The 24,560-nt window shown below is 38.3% G+C and overlaps 2 protein-coding genes across 2 annotated transcripts; one reads left to right on the plus strand and one right to left on the minus strand.

The window, feature by feature from the left end:
- Positions 1–291: 291 nt before the first annotated feature.
- Positions 292–9,695, minus strand: ddx21 (DEAD (Asp-Glu-Ala-Asp) box helicase 21). The gene is made up of 16 exons (XM_026170407.1): positions 9,454–9,695; positions 7,817–8,053; positions 7,521–7,649; positions 7,346–7,421; positions 6,814–6,992; positions 6,605–6,722; positions 5,921–6,106; positions 5,463–5,608; positions 4,966–5,115; positions 4,698–4,859; positions 3,683–3,802; positions 3,309–3,382; positions 2,889–3,048; positions 2,480–2,614; positions 1,922–1,966; positions 292–1,780 (listed from the first exon to the last, which is right to left on the minus strand). Exons 1-16 carry the CDS (start codon positions 9,661–9,663, stop codon positions 1,514–1,516), a joined length of 2,394 nt encoding a protein of 797 aa, XP_026026192.1. The 5' UTR covers positions 9,664–9,695; the 3' UTR covers positions 292–1,513.
- Positions 9,696–20,352: 10,657 nt separating this feature from the next.
- Positions 20,353–23,075, plus strand: mpc1 (mitochondrial pyruvate carrier 1). The gene is made up of 5 exons (XM_026168156.1): positions 20,353–20,559; positions 21,460–21,463; positions 21,980–22,076; positions 22,361–22,493; positions 22,838–23,075. The coding sequence occupies exons 1-5, from the start codon at positions 20,489–20,491 to the stop codon at positions 22,860–22,862; spliced, it is 330 nt and encodes a 109-aa protein (XP_026023941.1). The 5' UTR covers positions 20,353–20,488; the 3' UTR covers positions 22,863–23,075.
- The last annotated feature ends 1,485 nt before the right edge of the window (positions 23,076–24,560 follow it).

The raw sequence follows: 24,560 nt of genomic DNA on the forward strand, positions 1-24,560 counted from the left end.
GAAATACTCAAACCAGCTTGTTTAGCATCAAAAACCACACCACATTCAAACTTATTTGAATCTCCATTCTCATGCCCAGTTTAAACTTCAACGGGTCATCTTGAAAATTTCTACGTGCCTAAATGCACTGAGATGCCTTCTTACCACTAGTTAATTAGATACTTTACTATTGAAGTGCTCAGTGAGTGTAGTTTATTGCCAGTCTGATTCTGACAGAAGACGAATGCCTTAAACTATTTCATAAGCATGTTACGTACTTATTTTACCCCTTTGGAAGGAATAAACACAACATGACTTGACCTTTTTAATGAAGAAGTCATTTCATTCAAATGAATGGAAGCAGTAGACAAAAGTTATTAAATAGAGGCGATTGCAAAGCAATCATCCAACATATTTTTGGGGAGAGAGGTTTCAGCTGAGGGTAAGGCAGCAATCTGACACTGAGCACATTTGTAAAGGTCAACACCATCGCTGTTCTCTGCGGGTGCAGAGTAGAACCATCTCAAACGTGACAGTGCAACATACTGAACAGGTTTGATAGCACACTCGTACATCAAATGTGACGTGAACAAGATTGTGCATCTTCCATTTTGGACAAAAGCCTTAAGTGTGACTGCTGCCAATGTTCCCCAAACACCCATAAAAATGAACACTTTACCTAAAACCCAATAGATGACATTTTCCAACTTTAGGTCATGTTATTGAATATTGCCAACATTTCAATATAGGTTATATAACCAGTAATTACATTTGGTGCTTGTTTATTTAGTTGCAATGTCATTCCAAAAGTTTCAGCTAAAGTGCCACCTTAAAGAAATGCACATCAGGCATCGCAAAAATGGCTGCCAGTCTTAGTTTTGTATATATGGTACGGTACACAGATTTTCATTTTAAACCATTTTTAGATAACTATCTGTAAATTAAAGTAACATCTCACCCCCCCCCCCCAAAAAAAATCTCCTCTGTCCTGCAGAGTTATGTATCCATCTGGAATATTTTGGTGGGATTTGCCCAACTCTGGAGATGTGTGGTGTAAAGATGTCCGTCTTTTCTTGAATATAACGGGACTAAAAGACACGTGTGCTGTCCTAAATGGGTTTTTAAAAAAATCTGAACAAAAAACAAAAAACAAAACACTACCTACATTAAACAGCAGCCCAGATTAAATGAAATTTAGTCACATTATATTAAAGAGAAGGCAAACATTTCTGCTACACATGCCTCCAAACCTGTGCAGATGAGCCAAAAAAATAAAAAATCTAGATGGATGACATGCACAACAGACCAGAGGAAATAAATATCGAGCTTTACGGTAAACTGCACCTTTAGTATTACTCTTCCGATAGCACATTTTGTTAAAATTATGTCTCAAACTCTGTAATTCAATTAATTCTATATGAAATTACACAATTAAACTTGTTTAATGATGGAGAATGTTGACCAGCCAGCCAATAAGAACCACTGCCAGCCCAGCTGAGTGACAGTCTGTCCTATCAGTCCACACATTAGTACTTTAGTAATCAAACGCTTGGTTGAATGTGCGTTTGTGTCCCCCTCTGTTGTTGCCGTAGCCGCCGCCGCTGCCGCCATTCCGGAACCCGTTGCCACGGCCACCGTTTCCACCGAAACTCCTTCCCCTGCCGCCTCTGAACCCTCCTCTGTCACCACGGTTACCACTGCCAAAGCCTCTGTCACCACGGTTACTGAACTGCTTCTCCTCCAGCTCTGGCAGCTCTGTGGCCACAGTGAGCTGCCAACGGCGACCGTCCTGCCATGTTTCCTAATGGAAGAACAAGTTTGGAGACAAAGGATTTCAAACAGGACTGCCAGTCTGTTGAAATATATATTTTCACTTTTTTTCACATTTACAAGAAGTCAACTACATATGTTGAACAGATGTTGGGGTTATTGTTGTTCCCACCTGAATCTCCTTGACTTTATCAGCTGGGACGTCAAAACAAACTCCCTGTTAGAAAAACAATAAGCATGAGATGGCGAGTTTTTCAATGTCTGTGTCAAACAGACATGGTCACATATGTTCACTCATACTAACAGATGTCTCTCTGTTTACATGCTGTGGATAATTAGCTTTGTGCTTATTGTGCGACCAGAGAGACTCAATTCCCATACAACAGGACAATACATTATAAAAAAAAAAAAAAAAAAAAGACATTTTACTCACTACTTCTCTTAATTTGCATTTTCATTTACCAGTGAGTTTCCAATTCACACTTCCATTTGCTATCATTCATGTGGCACGCTGGGGTGTGGTTTTTTCACTATTTTGCAAGAATGTACAATTTATAAGAAAGTAGAACAGTCGCTGAGCCCAGTCCTTTGTAACTGTACACACGCAGACATCCATCAACATACAACCTCTCCCCCTCTCACACAGATACCCATTATTTTACAAAGGTCTAGCATCTATGTATACACTAGCCACAGCTCACATATCTACATATTGAGTGTGTATACATACTGTTCTGCCTTTGAGGAAGGTCATTCTGTGAATGTGGTTCTCAATCTCCTCTCCTAGCTGCTCTTTGATGGTTCTCCAGGCGTAACCCAGATTATGCATCTCCTGGGAACACACCAACTGCATTGTGCTGAAACCCTGCAAAAAAACAAAAACAAAACAGAAACAACACATTAGGCAGAATTACAGTTATACATCACCTAAAGGCACAGCGCATTTCTAACTAGATGGAGGACAAGCACTATACTTAGTGGGTGGGCAGGGGCAACATGTTAGGCCTGCATGAGAACGCCCACGGGCTTTAAAACAAAGGGCAGACACAAATCTATCGTCTAGGAAAGCTGTATGCGAGGGTGAACGGTGCCTAGTACGACATAATAGCGAGTTCTGTACGCATGCATAAATAACTTACAGCATCAGAGTTGAGCAGTGACCTCTGCTCTAGACTTGTGGCTCCAGAAATGTGGGCCAGGGCAGCAGCCAGTGCATCAACTGCTCCTCTCTCCTCAATCAGCTTCTCAGCTGATGCTCTGAAGTACCCGATAGCCGCGACTGGAACAGAATCCAGAAACCTGGACACAGTATAGGAAAAGTCAACAATCAAACTCTCGCAGTCAGGAAAGATTTTTCACATTCAGCAGTGTCATGATTAAGGCAGAGGCTTCGTGGGACCACCAAGCTGCCAGTACTAAAGCATCGCCCTTGATTATTAATAACACCTTGTGGCTGACTGAATACAAGCTTTCAAATAGTAAACAATTAAAACTATTTCATACTCCTGTAACAAAATATAATTGCTTGCCCTTGGCTCTCACTCCCCTTAATTACCTACCTGACAGCATCCTTGCTTGATGACTTAATAATATCGTTGGCAGTGGGAACGCCAACTCGCCTGAATGTGATGCCCTGAAATAAGAGCAAATAAAAAATGGTTAGTTTAACAGTCACATAGGAAGGCCTCATTGTCACAGATTGTGTAAAAAGCGCCTTTATTTAGCCGGTGCCTCTTAAACACCCTCCTCCTCTACCTTTCTGTTCTTTTCCCTTTGGATCTTATCCATTTCCTTCTCACACGTAAAGAGAAAAGACTGAGTAGGACTGATTGTGTTCTTTTTTCTGATTTTTTTACAGCTTCTTTTTTTAAAAAACAAAAAGGTAAGCCCGTCACTCCTGTTTGCCCAAGTGAGCATTTCAAAAGATACCTACTGCTTTGTTTTCTACGTAGCGCAACTGGTCCTCTTCTTTTCTTTGATAGAAGCAGATGCAGACTCCAGTCCTGCCTGCACGCCCTGTACGTCCTGAACGATGGATGTATGACTCCACATCCTGAGAATAAACACAAAAAAAAACTTCAGACAAAGTAAAGATTTGAGGCTTCATCATTTTACAACATTTCTCCCTTGAAGGCATGGAATATGTCAGGTCTGTTTGTTTGTTTGTTAGCAGTGTAGCATCTGCTGTTTCCAAGATATCCTGTTCAGATTTTATGTGATGTTAGGTACCAATAACAGCTGGAGCAGAATTTATTTTAGTGAAAATCTGGTCAAAGTCATACCAAATGTGAAAAATCTACAAAACTGTTATTTTTATTGAGTCGTCAAATTATATAAACTATATACAAATAGAAATGGGTTTGGAGGACACGAGTACCTAGATCAACCTTGACAAAAATTAATTTGAATTAGTTATTAAAGTTTCACAAAAAAAGGGAAAAAAAAGAAAAAGAAAAAAAATCACACTACATATCTCTGTGTGTGTATAGCAATCATATATATCTTAAACAGCTTATAGGACCCAAAGCTTTTTTCCAATTCTACTCCACGTGTACAGATCCATAATAAAGAATATGAACAACGGAGAAGAACAAAATACACCACTTTAGTATGGAATGCTTCAAGGTCATAGGTCAAAGGTCAGACATCAGCGTGTCGTTATAAAAATCAGGCTGACTTCGGCAAGTTGTAATAAAACATTATAAAAACACACCAAAGTGTTAGCAGCACCTTTGCCGTTCTGGGGCAGATGCGCTCTCCCAGTGATCTTGTTGTGTATAATCGTGTGAAAGTGTGCAGGTAACATCCATGCACCGCAACTTAATCACTCATTTTCATCCATCATCTTCACAAGTATAAAATCAACACTCTTACAATATTTAAACAAATAAATAAATATAAAAGGCATAATTAAGGAATTCTTATAGATAACTGGAAACTCTTCTCACCTTGGGTGGAGAACACTGGACCACCAGGTCAACTTCAGGGATATCTAATCCACGGGCTGCAACATTAGTGGCAACCAGAACCTCAAAGGCGCCGTTCCTAAATCCCTTCAGCGTCATCTCTCTCTGCTTCTGGGGGATATCACCATGAAGAGACTGGGTGCTCTTAAAAAAAAAAAAAAAAAGAAAAGAAAATTACTGAGGATTTTACCAATTTAATGTGCAACACATCAGTCTGTTAAATGTGCACCATGCAAGTATGTGCATCTACCTGTTTGATGGATGCATTCATGGAAAGCTCATTGGCCTCTTTCTTTGTCTCACAGAAGACAATGGTTCTCCCATGGCTGCCACTGTACACCTGAATCACGTCGCCTATCACTGCCGCACGCTGTGACCAGTGACATGTTATGGCTAGATGCTACAGTAGAAAAAGAAACAGAGACAAATGATTCACCAGGGCGGGGGAAAGCGGGGCGTGAGAGGAGAGAGATTTTCATTAATCCAACTGGCAGGCTAAAAACTTGTACTTTATTACAACTTCACTGAAGTGGATGATGATAAATACAGCAATTTTTACTGCAAATGAACTTGCTGGGTTTTCCTGGTGGAGATGTATGCGAGCTCATTTTACAGTCCGTTACTTTAACTGGCCCTGCATGCAAGCATCTCTAAGCAATGTAAACCAAAGACCCAAGACTGCTGTAACGCTTGTTAAATTGCACCAGTCTCAGCCTCTACGTCTCCCTCCCACACAAACACACTTACTTCCACAGTTGTCGCAGCTTTCTGAGTTTTCTTGCCAATCAGGTCAATATGTTTGCAGTTGGGTCTCATGTATTTCTTTGCCACTTCATACACCCAAGGTGGGCAGGTAGCCGAAAACAAGAGAGTCTGTGGGTTGGTGTCGGCGTCTAAACAGGAGAGATGTGCACGACATTAAAATTTACATATATAACCAAACTAAAACAATTACTACTTCAGTAAACAGTCGTGTAAAAAGGAAAGGACTCTATGCAGTCCTGTGAGAAACTAAGTACACCCTTGCACCCTAGCAGATAAGAGGCTAAATAGCAGCAAGGTGCTGCTAATCACATTCACACTGGATTAACTGATCATCAGGAAGTGTGAGCACCTCTACAAAGGCAGACACAAACTAAAACACTATCAGCTCATTTTGGCCTATATACATATTTCAACATACAAACCCAGAGATTGAACTTTACCTTTCTTATACGATGAACCCAAAATCTCTTCGACCTGTTCTGCAAAGCCCATGTCCAACATTTGGTCCACTTCATCCAAAACAACATGTTTGACTTTGGTGAGGTTGAGTTTATTGTTCTGGATGTGGTCCTTGATGCGACCGGGGGTTCCAACTAATATATCAATACCATTACGGATAGCATCAACTGGAAGGAAAAGGTTAATAAAAAGAGTTTTATTTCATAACAATATATAAAGCAAGCTGAAAACAGCAAACAGAAACTGCATTTAAAAATATTCTGACATCTACTTAAGAATCTATTTCTAGAAAAAACAGCAGTGAAGGAATGGTCTCAGTTACCCTGATTATCATCGACATTTTACAGTCACTGAAACTGAAGTCATGATTGAAGCAATCCCAGTTATTAAGTTAATTTGCAAATCCCATGAATCATACACTACAAAAAAAAAAAAAGCCCATGCGCTGTTCCAGTATACAGTCCTGCCACCTTGTGTCTGCCCTGAATTACTGCAGTCAAAAGGTTAAAAGTAGTGCATTTGAGGCATTCAAGCAAAAAAGGTGGATAGAACCACAATTTTTGCTAAATTAAAATGTGTAATACATGTATAACATCCCTCTTTTCTAACTGGAACATCCAAAACTATTTGACTTAAAGAAAACTGTGTTGTTGTATGTGACATACTCTGTGGGTTGTAGGAGCTGCCTCCATAGAAACAGGCGATAGATACGCGCTTAGCGATGTCTTTGAAGTCTTTAGCAACCTGGATAGCCAACTCTCTGGTTGGAGTCAACACCAGAACCTATAGTTAAAAAAAAATAAATAAATACTCAGTCACACAGAATCACAGCGTCCATAAATATTCACTACCTCTGCTGTGTATGGGCGTGTACCTTGGGAGGACGGCCTCTGGCCATGTCCACTGAATCCTTCTGGAGCTTCTCCACCAAAGGGATAGCAAAGGAGAAAGTCTTTCCTGTTCCTGTTCGGGCTTGGGCAATTACGTCCTCTCCATCATAGACATGATTAAATGTCTTTACCTGAATGTCAAACAGATAAGAGACTCCTCGGGCTAAAAAGGGACAGTAATAGTGTGGAACACAGAGAAAGAAAGAGAATCAATGGTAATTAGTTATTAGTTAATTATTTAGCAAACCTCGAAGCACTTCAACAACTCCTATGCCCATGTTAGATTAGCCCTAGAAAGCTTGCAGAAGTCTATAAATATTCAAATAAATTCTGTAATTCTTCATTACATAAAAAGCTGAAGTCAGACTTAACAACATGACTACCCAAAACTATGACGCACCAAGCATGTCAAGAACTGTGCATGTGCCAGTGACCTTCTAATTCTGAGGCACTGTATAAAAATAAATAGAATTAAAAATAAATTAATGAAAATAGGGTAGAAAGTTCTGACATTACCTTTCAGTTTGTCAATAGTGACTTTAGAGATCCTAAAGTTGGAGAATGCACCTTCCTTCTGCTCTGGTGTCTCTTCCTAAACAAGAAAACAAAGTCAGTTTTGTTTTTAAAACCTGTAACTGAAGCCAGAAGATGTGCTGGGAAAAGCAAAAGACATTCTCTCTGCAGATCTTACCGTTTCTTTTTCGCTGTCACTGGCCGAATCTTCGCTCGACTGGGATGGTGTCTGAACCGGGGTGTTTGGGGTGGAATGTCCATTGGTTGCTGCCTCTGCAGTTGCCTTCTTTTGCTTCTTCTTGATTTTCTAATCCCATGAAAAGAAGTGGATCAAATATTACAAATATTACAGAGAGATCACTTTATAGGCAAAATTATTATATTCCCCTAATATAAACAGGATGTATTAATATGCCCATAAACTGTCCATTAGTTCCAAAATTAGACCTTTGGCTAAGGACAATCAACACTGACCTCTGTGTCTGTCTGTTCTTCAGTGCTCTTCTTAGTCTTCTTCTTTGATGTTTCAACACCATTGCTGTTGCCATTCATATTCATATCAGTGGCCTCATCGAGGTCTTCGTTCACTTGGTCTGCTGCAAGCTTGTCTTTTTTCTTTTTCTTTTTGGGTGCAGGAGGCTCGCAATCTGGATCCTCCTGCTCTTCCAGCTGCTGCTGCTTCTTCAGCTTCTTGCCCTCTTTGGTCTTGTTCTATTTTTTTTATTTTTTTTTTATTTCATTTTAAGACACAAAACAGTAAGAAATTCAGGAACCCCAAGGACTCTGTAGCTACTCAAAGTTTAAAAGTGTTCAGTTCAGTTCCTCCACACATTGTTGGCTAATGTTGTGCTTTTTGTCCTACTATCAGCAAAAACGTCATTTAGATATTGCAGTGGTTAATGTGCATCTGCTGTATCACACAACCTTTCTGCTGGCAAAATATTCAAAGACTACAGTTATTTGGGTGGTTTTTGGCATTAAAGTGGTCTGAAGCTACTTCCAGCTGCTCTCTTATTCAGTAGGGTCCACCTCAGTGGGCAGCTCTGCATGTCTGGCTGATTTTTACGCTGGATGCTCTTCCTGACAACACCAAAATAACTAGTGTCTCCTCCCTGCATCATAACAGGAATATTTTGCTTAATGTAAACCACTGGACTATGAAGCCACTTATAAAAATGAGTGACGTTGAAAACACATTAAACAAAAGACAAAACACTTCTATATGGATATCTGCGTGGTGACTGACCCCAAATATTGACATTTTATTGAATAAATTAATGACTTAATAAAATAAAAAAAGGAATACTACTTTAATAACCAGACATGAGCCCGCTGCTAATAAGACGGCTCCTCTCCTGCACTGCCACCCGCAGATAACATTAGCCGAACAAACTTATAATAAATCATTTCGACCAAAGAACCAGCCAAACTGTGTTTCCCAGTTTAAACGGTTGATTTATTAATCCTGACCTGAGGTTGACAATACGAACACTAATCAGCCATCCACCTTGTAAGTCTGACAAAACTTAATTCTAGGCGGCCATACAAACTTTAGCGAATTTAGTGTATTTAGCATACCAAAGTGATATTCGGCAGCACCTATAGTTATAAGTAAAGTGTTGTTTACTGTTTTACGTAGTATTTGTTTGGGGGTTTTTTTAGAACGTCTGGCTATAAAGTAAACAAAACTTAGTTCGTGTTTACAGCGCGGATGTATACTCCAATGTAAACAGTTTCGTCAGACCACACGATCAACTCTCAGACGCATGGGCATGCCACGTGATCTTCTCTTAGCTTAGTTAAATGGCTAACACTCGCATTGTGTGCTAACATTAACTTAGCTCACCATCGGACCACGTTGCTGCTCTTCCGCTTCATTACAAAATTTAAGTTTTAAACAGCACGGGACATGAGCGCAAAAATACGTCACTGCTAAGTTCGCTACACACTGTTATCTTATCTCTCTCAGTTTTCCTAACAGTTAAGTAGAGTTAGCTGTCTGGTTAGCTAGTTAGCATGTTCAGCCACATGCTGCCAAAACATGGAGGAGCCGAGCCGCGAGTAAAACCATTTTTCTTTCTTTCCAGGTCGAGACGACCTGCTTTGCTCACCTTTAGGGTTTTAGTTTCCACGACAGTGTCTACTTCTTCGTCCATTGCTTGATCCTCAGTTTCAAAAATGATCTTTGATGGCATTACTCTTCCCTGTTGGAAACCCTCAGCGTAGACACAGGTAAAACCCACGGGCACGCGGACGGAAAGGAACGCGCAGGGCGGCGCAACGACGCGTGTTCGCGATCCGGGTACAGAAATAGACCTCATAGACACTATATCCAGTCTCCGGATAAGCAAAAGACAAGAAAGAATATTAGTAACAATTTTCTTACGAACGTGAAATAATTACAGCAAAATCACAACGAATTATAACAATGAAAACAAAATCAAATGTTAGGTAAAAAATATTTTCGGATCTCAAGAGGGAAAACAAATCTTAGAATCAAGTAACTGAAATGGTGAAAAAAGTAGCCAAACAGCCCTAACAGTATTTAATTGAATTTAATCACAACCACATCAACATACTTCATATAGAGTCTGTAGTAGTTTCACATTGTACACTGTCTATTAAGCCTATCAGTATTTTTATTCGTCTTTAGGCATGAAAAGATGAATAAAAATACTGATTGAGGTTGTCATAATTCATGCATGATGGGGTTAAATAACAATAATTGCAATGAAACACGTCATACATCTATAGTAATATTAAATAACCAGTGGGTGGCAGGGTATGGAGTTACACATCGGTGTCCAATGTAGTGGTTTATGTCCAAGTATACCATCAACACTGACACAAATGCAAGAAAACATCCTTTGAATAGCTGTCCACTGTAGTGACCACTATGCGTGAAAGGGTTAATGGCTGATAACAAGTAAACAGGTTAAAGGACTTGTCACATAATGATCCAATGCAGCTCATTTTGTTTTACTACAACATTCATGTATGTTCTGTAAAGCCAATCCCTCGTTTTGTCGCCTCTACAAACAATATTTATTATAAAATTGGGTTTGGAAAGTGAAGTCTTATTTTTTGCAAATGCTGAATTTATTTAACAGCAAGCAGGAGGTGACAGCCCTGGTTGCAAAAGCCAAGACGGTTTTTATAAAGTAATAAAGTAATAACTTCTACCTTCGGCTATAACTTCAGTTTAACTATAGTTAAAGTCTTCTTAAGTGGAGCATGTGCAAGTTATGATCCTGTTTAGGGTAAAACAGACAATAAAACAGGGTTTTTTAGGACATGACAACTTTGTCATTGAGAGATTGCTACTCCTGGGCAAAGAAAATAATGAAAATGAAAATAATTATAAATTGAAGGAAAGATGTGAAGGAGAATTAATAATTAGGCTCCTTAGGAAAAGAAAACTGTGGCGCTCAAAAATGCACACTACCCGCACATATGGGCCTGCTGTGTTCAAAGACCAGTTTTGTGAAGAGGAACTACAAAAATCAAATCCTCAAGATCATTATTCAGCTCCACTGTTTTGAAGAGCTAAATAAATATGGATATCTCAGTGGAAAATAAAACTTCTTTGCTGAGGTTGACATAAAAAAAAGACAAAAACTTGGTTGTTACAACAGTGAAGCAAGTATAAGTCATTTTTTGTCTTCAACTTTCAGTTTATTTAAATATAGCCATCTTTTTGATCAGTATTATGGTACAGACTGTTTCACACAGAGTAATCACCTTATTCCAAGCAGATTTTAAGATGCTAGTATACTGTTCACAGATTGCATGTTTGTCTAACAAATGTTTACATTTTCAAAAGATATATTTTAACATTTTATACAGCTTTTTTTTATCCCTACTGGGAGAATATCCTGTGTCCTGGTATGCAGGGTTAACCCACTGTGTGTTCTTGCACTGGAAGGAGAAACCGGAGTAATCATGTGGAGATTATATAAACAGAAGGACCTTCCGTGGTTCTGAAGCAGAAAAAGCAGCAGTAATTTACACTTTGATTTGCATTGCTTGCCAGTCATTTGTCACTTTGCTTTGTATGAACAATTACAATAGAGAGAAGAGGCCATTTTTGAAGATTAATTGTGACCTCTTACAAGTGTGATGAATAAAATAGTGAAAGACAAGCACTTATTTGTCAATTCTTTATCAGAGAAATTTTCACTACACCAGTATCGTGTTGCCAGAAACTACAGGATCCAGTCAAGAGTCCACTGGCAGAGATACCCAGTTTTACAGAGGCAGTTTTTAATGTTCTAGAAAATCAGATGCAGAAGGCCTTTATATATCCTCTCTTGGTCTCACAGTGCGCTCAGTTAAATATTTAAATTGACTTCTGGACCATCAGTTTTAAGAGATGCACTCTGAAAAAAAGAATAAAACTGCAGTAGTTTTCTTCTCTGTGCATTTTATTCCTATGGCTTTGTCCGTCTTATTTCATGCAGCTTCTTTATGACAATACCAACAAACTGAGGTCCCACTTAACTTAGTTTAGTCTATGTTAACCTGTGCTTTTAAAGGTGAGAAGAGGTGCAGTTCGATCTGACAGTACCCTAAAAAATAACCACAGACTTGACATGTTTCCTAGCAGAGCTAGAGCCAACAGTTTGATCGGGTTTGGTTTTCTTCTCATTTTGGGGGAGTTAAGTATTTCCAACTGTGCTGCTCTATTTCACTACAACTCATTATTAAGGGAATGAGCATAAACAAACAAAAACCCATATAATTTATGTCTCTTGAGCCCAATAATGCCAAAAGTAGGGCTTCAGTGGACTGCAGCACTTGCAAGAAAATATTGTTCTCTTTGGTAACTCCTTAAACGCAAGACAAGTGCTCCTAAAGAAGAATTTAATGAACACAAACATGTAAAAAATAAAGATCATCATGTTATCATATCTATAGCACACTTAAACACCGTGTGTCTTCATAGGACCCTTTATATCTACCCAGGGAATACCATGTCATTCTTCAGGTAAGTGAAGTGAGAATTGTGCAGCACAGAGCTATAATTTAATAAAACAAACACCCAGCAGGCAATGTAATATTTTAAAATGAAGCTGCACACTGAAATGTATTCATTACTGCTGTCACTGCCGAATCATCCCATGAATTTGATCAATTCTTAGAAACTGTTTAACAATTTGCTGTTATATATTTTATCAGTGACATCTTGTCATATATTAAAAAATACTGTTTCCTTTTTGAGCTTTTGCAGCTCATATAATGATAACCCCAAGCCAGATGTGAAGCAGCTCAGCAAGAAAAAAGATAAAAAGCATCGCTCAGACAATTGCAAATGGAAGATTGGAGACCTCATAATGCAAAGTAGATGAGAATCCAGAGTGTTAATAGCTGGTTGACGTACACTTGACATCCATTGTGTTGCTGTAAAGAAAATCTACATAAAGTGCTCTACCATTGTTAAATCAGGCAGTAAAATGTCTCATAAATGTATAATATGGCAAAAAAACAAAAACTGGTGCACCTCTGCTGCTGGTTTACCTTATTACAGGTTTGCACTCCACACAGTAACTACGCTCTCATGCATCTGCACACGCTGGATTCAGCTTTGCCAGTTAAATGCCCTGCTACCACACTACCCCTGCATGTGTACATGGCTGGAACTTAATCTTTGCTGGGAAGGGCTTTAAACTCCCAAATCCCTGCACAGGAATTGACAGCTGCAGTGACTGATAAAAACTTCAATCCATACGTGATAAACAGACAGCACAGTTTTAAAGCCATGATAATTTTAGAAACAGAGAACGTCTTTTGACACAGCAGCCTCACAAGATAATAATGGAAATGTTTCCCCTAATGCAGTTACAGTTGTGTTTTTTCCTTGTATTTATCTATTCCTGTTGTTTAGAGATTGCTCTGTGGGAATCCTGCATCTGAGGTATATGCTGGAACTCCTCCAGTGGATATGGCCAAGATACTCCTGCCTTTTGAATACACAGTGGCAGACTTTTAAGGTTTTCAAGAGTTTAGCCAATTTTTTATTTCCAGGGTGCCATATAACTTTTTAATGAAATCTTGTATAAGCCTCTGACCAAATGAAACACTTCATTGGAACAATAAATTGAAATTAAATAATTGTTTTTCTTTGCCACCATGGCGTTAGGCTTATATATTATTAAAAAAACAAAAGTGTTGGTTTAGATTTTCTACTTGATTTGGCCGAGTGAAGGGTAGTCATTTAGCTACAATTTTGTTCTGTATACACTGAACAGCCACTGTATAGGTACATCTTGGCTTGGATTGTGGCATCTGTATGTCACTATTGTGTTAATGTGGACCAACAAGACCCGAGGACTGTTACCAGCACCTTGTTGAATCTATGCATGAACACTTAAGACAGTTCTGAAGGCAAAAGGAGATCCAACCCCAAACTAGCAAGTTGTAACTAATAAAGTAGCCACTGAAGGTATTATTGTAAATGTTGCTAGAAGATGCATAATTCATTTGTTTGTTTAGGAATTTTTTTTATTTTTATTTTTTGTAATCACTTTAGTTTCAACTTGGTAAAGGCGAGATCTCTGTTGTCTATCTTCCCAGTGCAAACTGCTTGCACAATATAGTACTTAGCACGATGAAATGTGCCACCATCAGTACTGACAAGCAGTTTAGCCGCACGCAGCAAGAAAAGCAATAATTTTTCTAGTTTTCTAGTTACAGCACCTGATGCTTTAAACTCTTTCTTGCCCAGTTTCGTCACAATGTACACAGATTGTACAAAAGAGGGGGAAAAAATAAGCAGGTTTAATGAACAGGTGTGTAATCACTCTCTGAGATATATAAAAAACTTTACATTATGTAAATGTTTAAATATTAGTTATTGGACATTCTATACAGGCTTTTCTGTGATTTATGTAATTTCACACTGTGTTTGACATGTTTTCAGATCCATAATGAGGCAGATTATGTTTTATGATGGACAGTCTCTTCCATAACTGTTTTGAAGCTGAGTCACTCAGTCGGCTGTCTGCTGTTCTTCATCGTGGCCACTACAAGGTTTGAATTTCTTTTCCTGCATCATATGTACCTCAGGTTTATGGAAGTTGTCATTTATGTTGTTTTGTTCATGGTTTCACCTTTTATACTATGAATGATTTACCGTATCATTGTTTACCCCGATGTTCTAAAGATAATCCAAGGCTATGCTTTAATGTATAGCAAAGGCCTTTAAACATTTTTATGCTTCAGTGATAGTCATGGAAAGAAACAATATGCTTTTGGGCAGTCTGTCTGTCCAACCACTGACCATAAGAATAACCACATACTTATTATGAAAAAACTTTACACGAGCGTCCAGTAACAATGCATCATGAAGTGATGACATTTCATATCCAATGTCTTGAGTCTGACACAGTTATAAACCACAATATGTCTGGTAAACTCAACTTAACCCAGACCTTCCCAAAGTGTGGGGCCCGCCCCCTAGGGGGGGGGGGGGGGATGAAAAGGGGGGGGGGGGCCTAAACGCTTGGACATTGCTAGCACGGGCAAAGCAGGACATGAAGCATTGCTGAATATGTTTCCAAACCAACTTCATTCTAAGCCAAAGACTAGAAAGTATGGTGAAGAATATCTTCCCTTTGGTTTCACCTGCACAAGTGCTGAGGTAGGTCTCCCCTGCTTAATTGGTTTTCCCTTTTGTCGGGAGCAGCGCTGGGCTCTTCAAATCAGGGACAAACAGTATCCCACATTCTTGATTTTTAGTTCACAAACACTTGTTGTGACGACTAACTACTCCTGACATTTTGGAGATTCTAGCTCTTTATACAGTAAAGTTACAGCAGGATACAAATAATATCAGGCTGATCCTGCCACAATTTGTCCCCCGGTTCAAATCACAACAAACAGTATCCCACAGTTGTTTATGTTTTTAAACCCATTTTGCACAGAGCAGCATTTTTTGAAAAATGCATTGATAGCAATGTTGTATATTATTACACATGAAAAAAAAAACCAACTACAGTAAAATAATCACATCGTGACGCCTCTGCCTTTCTAAATGGAGGGACAGTAACTGCATGTATATGTAAGCGTGTAAAACCTGAAGATAGTCAGATTAACAGTATTTTGTCTCTGCCATTCTGCAATTAATCTCATGTAAACAATAACGTGTGCACAGCATGACGTGAAAAAAGGCACATACCTTTGACATTGCGAGGAACTCTGTATTCCTCGTCCACACGTAAACGAAAAAAAGGAGTTTTAAAAAAATCTCAGTTTTCGGTGATTCGAAACGCCGTTTACATGTGGACAAAACAGCTGCGTTTTCGAAAATACCCGTGTAGGTGTGGACATAGCCTAAAAGAGTTAGTAGTTTATTTTATTACTACCTATAATTTATTGCAGATTACTTGCATTTGCTTAATTGTTTACTAAATGTTTGAGGTGTGAAAGAAACCGCAATGGAGCAAAATATGGGTGTGTGTGTGGTTGGAGGATGTGTTTGTGCGTGCGCGCGTGCACACGTCGGAAGGGGGGGGGGGGGGGGGCGAACATTTTTAGCAAAAATTTTGGGAACCACTGACTTAACCTGAGGCATACTTCATACTTCCCAGTTCAAGGTCTACTAGTGATGAGATTTCCGGATCTTTTTAGAGAACCGGCTCTTTCGGTTCGGCTCACTAAAAAGAGCCGGCTCTTTCGGCTCCGAACCGGCTCTTCAGGTTGTTTTGTTGCTTTAATTAATTTATTATTAACAATAATATAAAATTATGCACAAAAGGAATTACTAATGTTAAAAAAAGTGGTTTTATTTATATATATTAATATATAAATATATGCAGTGGCCCCTAGAGAGAAAACATGTATAAACTCTAAAAAGCACATACAAACTCCAAAACACATTTCTAGCATGAACTGAACTTCCAAACAGAGCTACCTAGATCACTTAAATTACACAATTGAAAGCATGAAAGCATATGTGTATTGTTTGTGTATTTATACACAAGCATTCATATATAGTCAAAAAATAATAATAAAAAAAAAGTTCATTTACCTGTTATTACCACACACCAAATCCGGTCGTTGGTACTTGCTGGCTTGTGTAGCCACTAGGTAACAAAAACTCAACACTGCCCTTAGCATCCTGGAGCACTTCTGTTGTCTTTTGTACGTGTTTTGAGTTTTTATGTGCTTCTGAGTTTTTACGTGTTTTGGAGTTTGTACGTGTTTTTACGTGTTTTGGAGTTTTTACTTGTTTTGGAGTTTGTACGTGCTTCAGGGTTTGTACGTGATTTGAAGTTTGTGTGTGCTTTGTCTGTAGGGGCCACCGTAAATATACTTTTATTTATTCACTCCACATAAAATGTAATAAATAAATCATATAATACAAAAATCAACTATTCACATTTCAACTTTTAACTATTTAAATTTTCAGCTTTTTCCTTTTATAAATTTAAAGTGAAAACAACACAAAACACTGCAAACCATAACACAATTAAATATAAATTATAATGTGAAAACAAAAAGAACATGCATATTCTCTGTCATATGAACCTGCATGACTAACTTTCTGAATCCTTTATCATCTGCAACTGAAAATAGTTGTGGATGATTACTATACCTTTCTAATGTGACGTTGTTGTCCCTGGCTCTCTTTCTCTCTCTCTCACTCCTGCTCTGTTCCTGTGCTACTGAGTGTAACTACCGCCTCTCCCCCCTCTTCCCAGCGTAAAGCACAAGGCTCCCATGCTGAGTGAAGCGGAAAAAAAGTGCGAGAGAGAGGGTGAGAGAAAGGGGGGAAAAAAAACCCCAAAAAACAAAAAAAAAACCCCACGGCTCTAAGAGCCATTTCATTCGCGACTGACCCATCACTAAGGTCTACATCTCTCCTGGTGAAGGAAACTGTTATTGCATTGCAGCTGTCTGGAGGTGAATACTTGAGGGCATGTACATTCTTCTCAAGTACCAAAACCCATTTTTTATTTGAATTAGACCTTTAAAGGACAAAAAGATTTGCCTTCAAAACACTGCCTGTTTTTTAAAAAATAAAAATAAACATAGTTCCTATTACATTTACAGCAATAATTTATCTGTTGCTTCCTCTTGTAATTTCTCAGAAACTGTGAAAAAACTGTTCAAACTGTTACAGAGGAGGACAAGAATCAGTGTGGTAGATAGAGTCACCTTAACATGTACAATGTCAATATTAATACTAATTTATGTGTGAAAAGAGAATCTACCTTGGAATTTCTTAACTCTCTTGACTTACACCATATCTCCACTCATACTTAAGCAGGTATAGTGAGTGCATTTTGTTTCCTCTTTTATACAAAAAGTAAACCAAGGTGCTGTCTCCAGAGGGCCTTCGATCAGACATTAAAGTCATTGGGATCTTCCAGTTGGTCAAGAGCTATGCTGAGGTGTAACTCAACCATGGACCATGATGTCAAAAATATTCAAGAACTGAAGCCAGGTGGCACCTCTTAACAGTGGGTAAATGGTTTAACAAAAGTGACTTCAAATTTAATTCAAACATTCTGAAATCAGAATTCATTACCGAGTTAAATTTTTTTTTTTTATCAATTTTTTTTATTATTATTTATGGGGGGATTTCTTCATGGTACAAGTACACAGAATCTGATTTTTCATGGCAAACTCTCTAACCTTTACTTTCTTGCTTTAAGATCATGATGTTCACATACTGCCCCCTGGTGTTGTTTGAGTGCACCAACCTAATCATGAATCTAGACAACAGATAGTGTCCCCTGACTCATCACAGCAGGAAAAGCACGAGTCAGTCTCTCAGTAAGCCACGACAATGATCCGGCATGTACAACAGCAGGACCCCCCCCCCCCACAGTGGGAAGCTGGCATTACTAACATACCATGAGTCAAATTGTTTTAATTCTATACACTGTGCACATCAAATAATGAGTTCATTGACCAAACTGGAGCTTATGTTTGATGTGTGATTGACAATGCCATTTCTGCTTTGTTTATGTACAAAGGTGCCCCTGAAAATGAATGGTAAATGGCCTGCATTTGTATAGCTCTTTTCTAGTCCCTAAGGACCCCAAAGCGCTTCACACTACATTCAGTCATTCACCCATTCACACACACATTCACACACTGGCGATGGCAAGCCACATTGTAGCTACAGCTGCCCTGGGGCGCACTGACAGAGGCGAGGCTGCCGGACACTGGCGCCACCGGGCCCTCTGACCACCACCAGTAGGCAAACACGGGGTTAGTATCTTGCCCAAGGATATTTGGCATGCAGGCAGGAGGCAGCCTGGGATCAAACCACCGACCTTCTGATTAGTGGCTGACCTGCTCTGCCACCTGAGCTACAGCCACCCCGGATAACAAATTAATTATGATTACATTAAAAACAGGAAAAGGAAAAGTATCAGAGTATGTGTGCAGCATGTGCAATATTAGCATGTGTGCTTTTTACATTAATGTACGTGTAACAAAAATACTGCAAAAGATTAGTTTATGTCTGGATTCAGACTCATAAATCTTGACAGATAGAGCAGATTTGAGGTTTTAATGAGAGAAAAATATTTTAATGTGAATTGTGATTTTTTTTTATGATCGTAAATTCAAGTAAAGATAAAAACTGTTATTTAAATTCAAATGGAAATCAGCGGATGTGTTTCCGTTAGGATATTTTAAAAACAACACCTGTGCATTTTTGTCATCCTGGACCAATTTTAACACACCAGCACTATGTGCTATGAAGGTTTTCAAAACACTGCCTGATTACGGCTGCTGCTGCTCATTTTTCTGTGCTCAAAACTAAATTGCTAAAACTAAACTAGAGATGAAAACCGGGTTTGGTGGACAAGTGCAACATCTTGTTCCATATGTATTCGGTTTAATCTCAAGAAAATGCACTTAATTAATAAAAGAAAAATTATATAATTCAAGATCATAACACAACCATATGTCTACAGCAGACATATAATACACATTTAGGCTTGTCCCAAACTTTGGCTGCATTCACAATGAAGGAGGTGACCAATTTTTTTTACATATTTGACTGGGGTGTATGGGGTAAATACAAGCATGAATATTGCAATTTTTTTTCTTTTTTAAATTCTGATTAGCGTTACTTTCATATGCATCTAAATCAGATACAGGTTAGATCTTCTACAACGTGACTCCAGTGTGAACTTCTACATCATTCAAAATAATCCAATCCCTCTTGAGGAGGTGTGTGTCTGAACTGAGAGCGTTGGTTCTAGAGTCCCGTGGAGATACTGACAGATGTAGTTTCAAAATCAGTTAAAGGTGAGCCTTAGCCATTTCGGAAGAATTCTGTTTGTGAATTCTGCCTTACACATTATACTACTTCTGGTTACTTTACATTCACCCAAATCTCCACAGAGAAGAGGAAGCTGTCTTATCATGAAACTCCTAACTAAGAAGATGTCGTTATTTTTCTTTTTTTTATTAGAAACAGCTGGCTTCTACTGCATATCACCTTGAAACAGTACTAAATAAAAATGTAAACGCTAAACTCAGTTACCTCCATGTTTACCTCATAAACTGATGTCGCCAAAAACGTGCCCCCCCCCCCCCCCCCCCGGAGGTTATACTTATTTTTTGTAACTGAAAAAGTTGAAGCATCTAAAGTATATCTGTCTCTGATATCCTCTCTGACTTACACATGTTTACACCAACATCTTTGCTAACTATATTTTGGTAGTCTAAAGTTCTAGAGGTCAGATGCCGTCTTCCAGCAATTCCTAAAGCGTCAGCCAACCTTTACACGGGACTGAAGAAAGGCACATTCACCACTTTTTTAGTTACTTCGCCTTACCTGGAGTAATAGTTCTGACCTGATCTTATAAATTTTATTTATTTATTTATTTATTTATTTATTTATTTATTTATTTATTTATTTATTTATTTATTTATTTATTTGCCATAGTGGGCGTTGGTTTTAACAGGAGTGCCGGTCTCCAGTGATTGGTTGTTATGCTGGGCAGCACCCAGCCGTTTGAGGTCGAGCCACGTATTTACGTCAGCGTCGTAAAACGTAATGTTATTGGTTGGAAATTTGACCGTCCTCTGAGCAGATCTCCCAGTCGCCCTTCAGCCGACAGAAAGAAACATAAAGATCGCTCTTCTCGCCCAAGACAGACACCAGCCTAACGTGAAACCATGGCAGGGACGATTGCACGGAAAGCTATTGAACACTTGAAGAGCAAGGAGTTCAGGGACTACTTGATGAGGTCTGTGTCAGAAGCCGGAACATTTCTCTGTTAGCACGGCAGCTAAGCTAGTCATGCAGAGTTAGCTAACGTTCACCTGCCCTAACTAAAGTTATAACAAAATTTTAATGAACATTTTAAACAGTTTGTTTTTCTTTTGATATCTCTCTTCATGCATAGATTTCTACTTCGTTTTAAGTTGGTTTGTTTTCAAGAGCGACCATGTCTCCCGTATTTTCTCCACATTATCAGCTTGATTGTTAACTTATAAGGAAGCCACTAAAACAAACAGGTAACCTAGAAAGTGGGCCGAACCCTGACGGTGAAACAACGTTAGCTTCTTAAGATGGTGGTGAACGGCTTTAAAAGTCTGAATCTGCGTCAAAAGCTGGCGGAGAAATCTGCTCCTGCTACTTGTCAAGATATTGGTAAATGTGTAAGTGTGTTTACATGCCACATATTAGCCACAGGTCTGAAATTTGGAGTAAAGGCCAAATTTTTGCATCTTTGGTCAGCATTGTTTGCGTTTGTCACAAATATACACAGTTGTTATCACTGTTATCTGAAGAGCTTTGCCTGTTTTAACACTTTAAAACCATCGATGGGCAAGCGTTATGACGTCTGGTGTATACTTGTGCAATATCTGTTCTTTTAAATCAAAACTACTGTGTGTTGGCAGTCTGCACAAACGAGTTTTACTGCTTACTTTTGTTAAGGACTTGCAGCTGCCACCGAATTATGCGGGTGTTAAAATGCTACCTCGCTCATTATATCCTTACTAAGAAATGCAAAATTATATTGACATTTGCTACCTACTTGAAGTTGTAATGATGTGTGAAAGACATCGTGTCTTTGTGACTTATCTTTATTTGTTTTCTTTTTTTATGTGGAACTGAAAAAAATAAAACAAACGCCAAACAGCACAGTAAGTTACCATCTTTTCTGTTAGTATATCCTTTTCTGTGACAGGCTGTAGTTTTAACTGTACCTTACTATTTATTGATCTTGTATGTCATTTACAGTGTTAACTTAAAAAATATGACACTGAGTTTTTAGATCCTTATCTTACGGTTATGTCTGGCTTTAAGTGCACAAGCTTGACTGATTCACATATAGTTAAAACAATGAGTCTGTGCTACCTTGTGCAGCAGAAGGTGTTTTTTTTTTTTTTGGTTTTTTTTTTTTGCATTTTCTGTCCATTTGTTAAATTAAAATGAATTTTACGCTTGAAGGAGTTAAAGCCCACTTTAGAAAAAGTGGTTGAAGAAAAAAAAATTATGCTAGTTTTGATTATTTCTCCTGCTTGTGGTGTTCGAAAAGTCTTGTTTAATAGATTAAGGCTTATTTTTTCTTTTCCCTTTTTCTACTTTTATCCTTTTGATGTCATTTATTAGTAACTGTATCTTCTCTACATTGACATGACTGTTGTGACTTTTTGCAGCATTTCTGGGGTCCTGTAGCAAACTGGGGTCTTCCTATCGCTGCCATCACAGATATGAAGAAGAGCCCTGAAATTATCAGTGGTAGAATGACCTTTGGTAAGATGGTCACAGATACATCCAGTATACATGCAATATTCTAATAATTTTCTAGTTAGTATTGATATATTTTGTGAGTGGTTCTTTTATCTCAAGGCTACTAAGAAGGCTTTGAGAGAAGCCGTGATGTCTGCACTGGTCTTTTGATTTGTTTTAAGATTTTCTTTGATCTCCATGCTTTCCTGTTAAGATGCCGAAGAGTCTTATATAAAGACTTAACGTTAGAGCTGTAGTAGGTATATAAGAAAATATGGTTCTATTAAATGTATGGTTTCTCTCCTCAGCTCTGTGCTGTTATTCGCTGCTGTTCATGAGGTTTGCCTACAAAGTGCAACCCCGCAACTGGCTACTGTTCGCTTGCCATTTGACCAATGAGTCAGCCCAACTGATCCAGGGTAGCCGTCTCATCAAATACAAGTAAGAAACTTTTCTGTTCTGGGGTTGGTTTCTTTTAAAGTACATTCTAATTTTCAATCACCCGTTCATAGAAGATCATAACTCTGCAAGATATGAGGACTGTGTTTTTGGCAAAGTCTGTGCACATGATGTCACATATCAGGACTCTGATTCAAGAGCCCTGGTTCAAATTCTGACTGAGGGTACAGCTTTTGTTTACTTTGGCTATTTTCCCACTGTGACCTTTAACCCAGATCAGTATTTCATCATTTAACTGCAGTGCTTTAGATTTTAGCAAACAAAAAACCCCAACAACATTAGATATGGTAATAGAAACATTAATGCCTTACGTTTCTGTATTTCAGCATGGAGAAGAAGACGGGCTCTTAGTCCCTGATGCAGATGGACTCCAGAGTGGCACTGTGCTGCTTCAACACTCACCTAAACCTTGAAATCTTGTCTCTGAACTTATCTAATTAGTAAACTGCTGCACTTCCGTTCTTTTTAGTAAAAAAACAAACTTGACGTTATCATGATTTGTACCTTAAGTTTCAGCCACTTTATTAAAAACAGGGATTAAAAACTGATGCTTTGCTCTATAAATTAAGGTCTATTGGTGTGAATAATTGTTATAATTTTTATTTTTTACTTTTTTGGCAACATTCAATATGACGCACCAAAATATAATGTGGAAGAATGTACACAAGGCTAAGCAGCCTGACAGTAAGATGTCTTGCACCCAAGATCTACTTGCTTTGGCACACTTTTAAACAAAACAAACGATTATTTGTCTAATATTGGCAAACTTGAGGTCACGCTTTTGAAATGTGTGGGGTTTTTTTTTTTTTTTTTTTTTTTTTTTTTTTTTTTTTGTTAAATTCAGAACACACGGGGGTTAAGCTGTTTGTCTTTTGAGTTGGAAGTTATTCTGTAAATTGTATATATGAGTATATCTGTGGGAAACTTGTCAAACTAGCTTCCCACAAGTGTCAAAATACATTCAAACAAATGTTTAAAACAAAATCAATAGTTACATCTTTTCATGTGGTGAAACTGTCCACGTTATAAAGCAGTATATTCATGGTACAAACTCAGACTGGCTAGGTTATCATCTGGCATGACCAGACAAGAGGAGCTGCTGCTTCTGCCGGTGCTTTTCAAACATGCACTGTGTGTTTTTATGTGTCATTCCCATTAATTTATTGTCACTGAATAATTCACGTTATTTTCCCTGATTAATATTTGGATTCTATAAGTTTGTTAAAATAAACTGACTACGACAAAATTGATTTATTTTCTGAGTTTTGTTTGTTTTACTTTGACTTTGAACTTTTTGTTTGTCTCAGTCATGTCCTCTGTCACTCTTGGTGATCCAGTGACATTTAATTGCATCAGGTATTTCTGCTATGGAAAAGTCAAGAAGTCACCTCTCTGTATTTACACTCAGCATTGCCACTGTTGAATAAACAGAAGACACTTTTTTTTTCCCCCCCGCAAAGATAGAAAGTACAAATCAGAATAACTACGTGAATTCTTTATGACTTTTTGTTCACATGTACACCCAAGGCTTTCAGTGAAAACAGTTGATATATATACTATATTAAGCAATAACATTTTGTCCATATTTAATGCTGAACAAATAGCTTGTTTGCACTATAATAACCAGTGGTTGAAGAGGCACTCTGATCTTTTAGTTCCATTTTTATTGGTACCAAATTAAAACATACCCCTCAAGGCAATTTATATTATATGATAAAGACTACAATAATGCGGAGAAAATCTCAGCAATCAAATGAACCATTATGAGCAAGCACTTGTTGACAATGGGAAGGAAACATTTCCTTTTAACATTAAGAAACCGCCTGCATAAATAGGTGAAAGCAGTCCTACATCAGGAACGGATCTAGACTGGTGGCATGTGCCACCCTAAAATGATCCCTTGCCATCCTAGTTTTGCATATGACAGTGCTGTTTATTAAAATAAGACAGCATTAACACTTTGAGCCTGTTTATTGTTTATTGATCTTTTGTATGTATTATGCTTGATGTGTGTTATTCTTGTTGGCCATAAACAGGAGTGCAAAGTTG

Source organism: Astatotilapia calliptera, chromosome 1 (assembly GCF_900246225.1).
Source record: "Astatotilapia calliptera chromosome 1, fAstCal1.2, whole genome shotgun sequence".
Lineage (NCBI taxonomy): Eukaryota > Metazoa > Chordata > Actinopteri > Cichliformes > Cichlidae > Astatotilapia > Astatotilapia calliptera.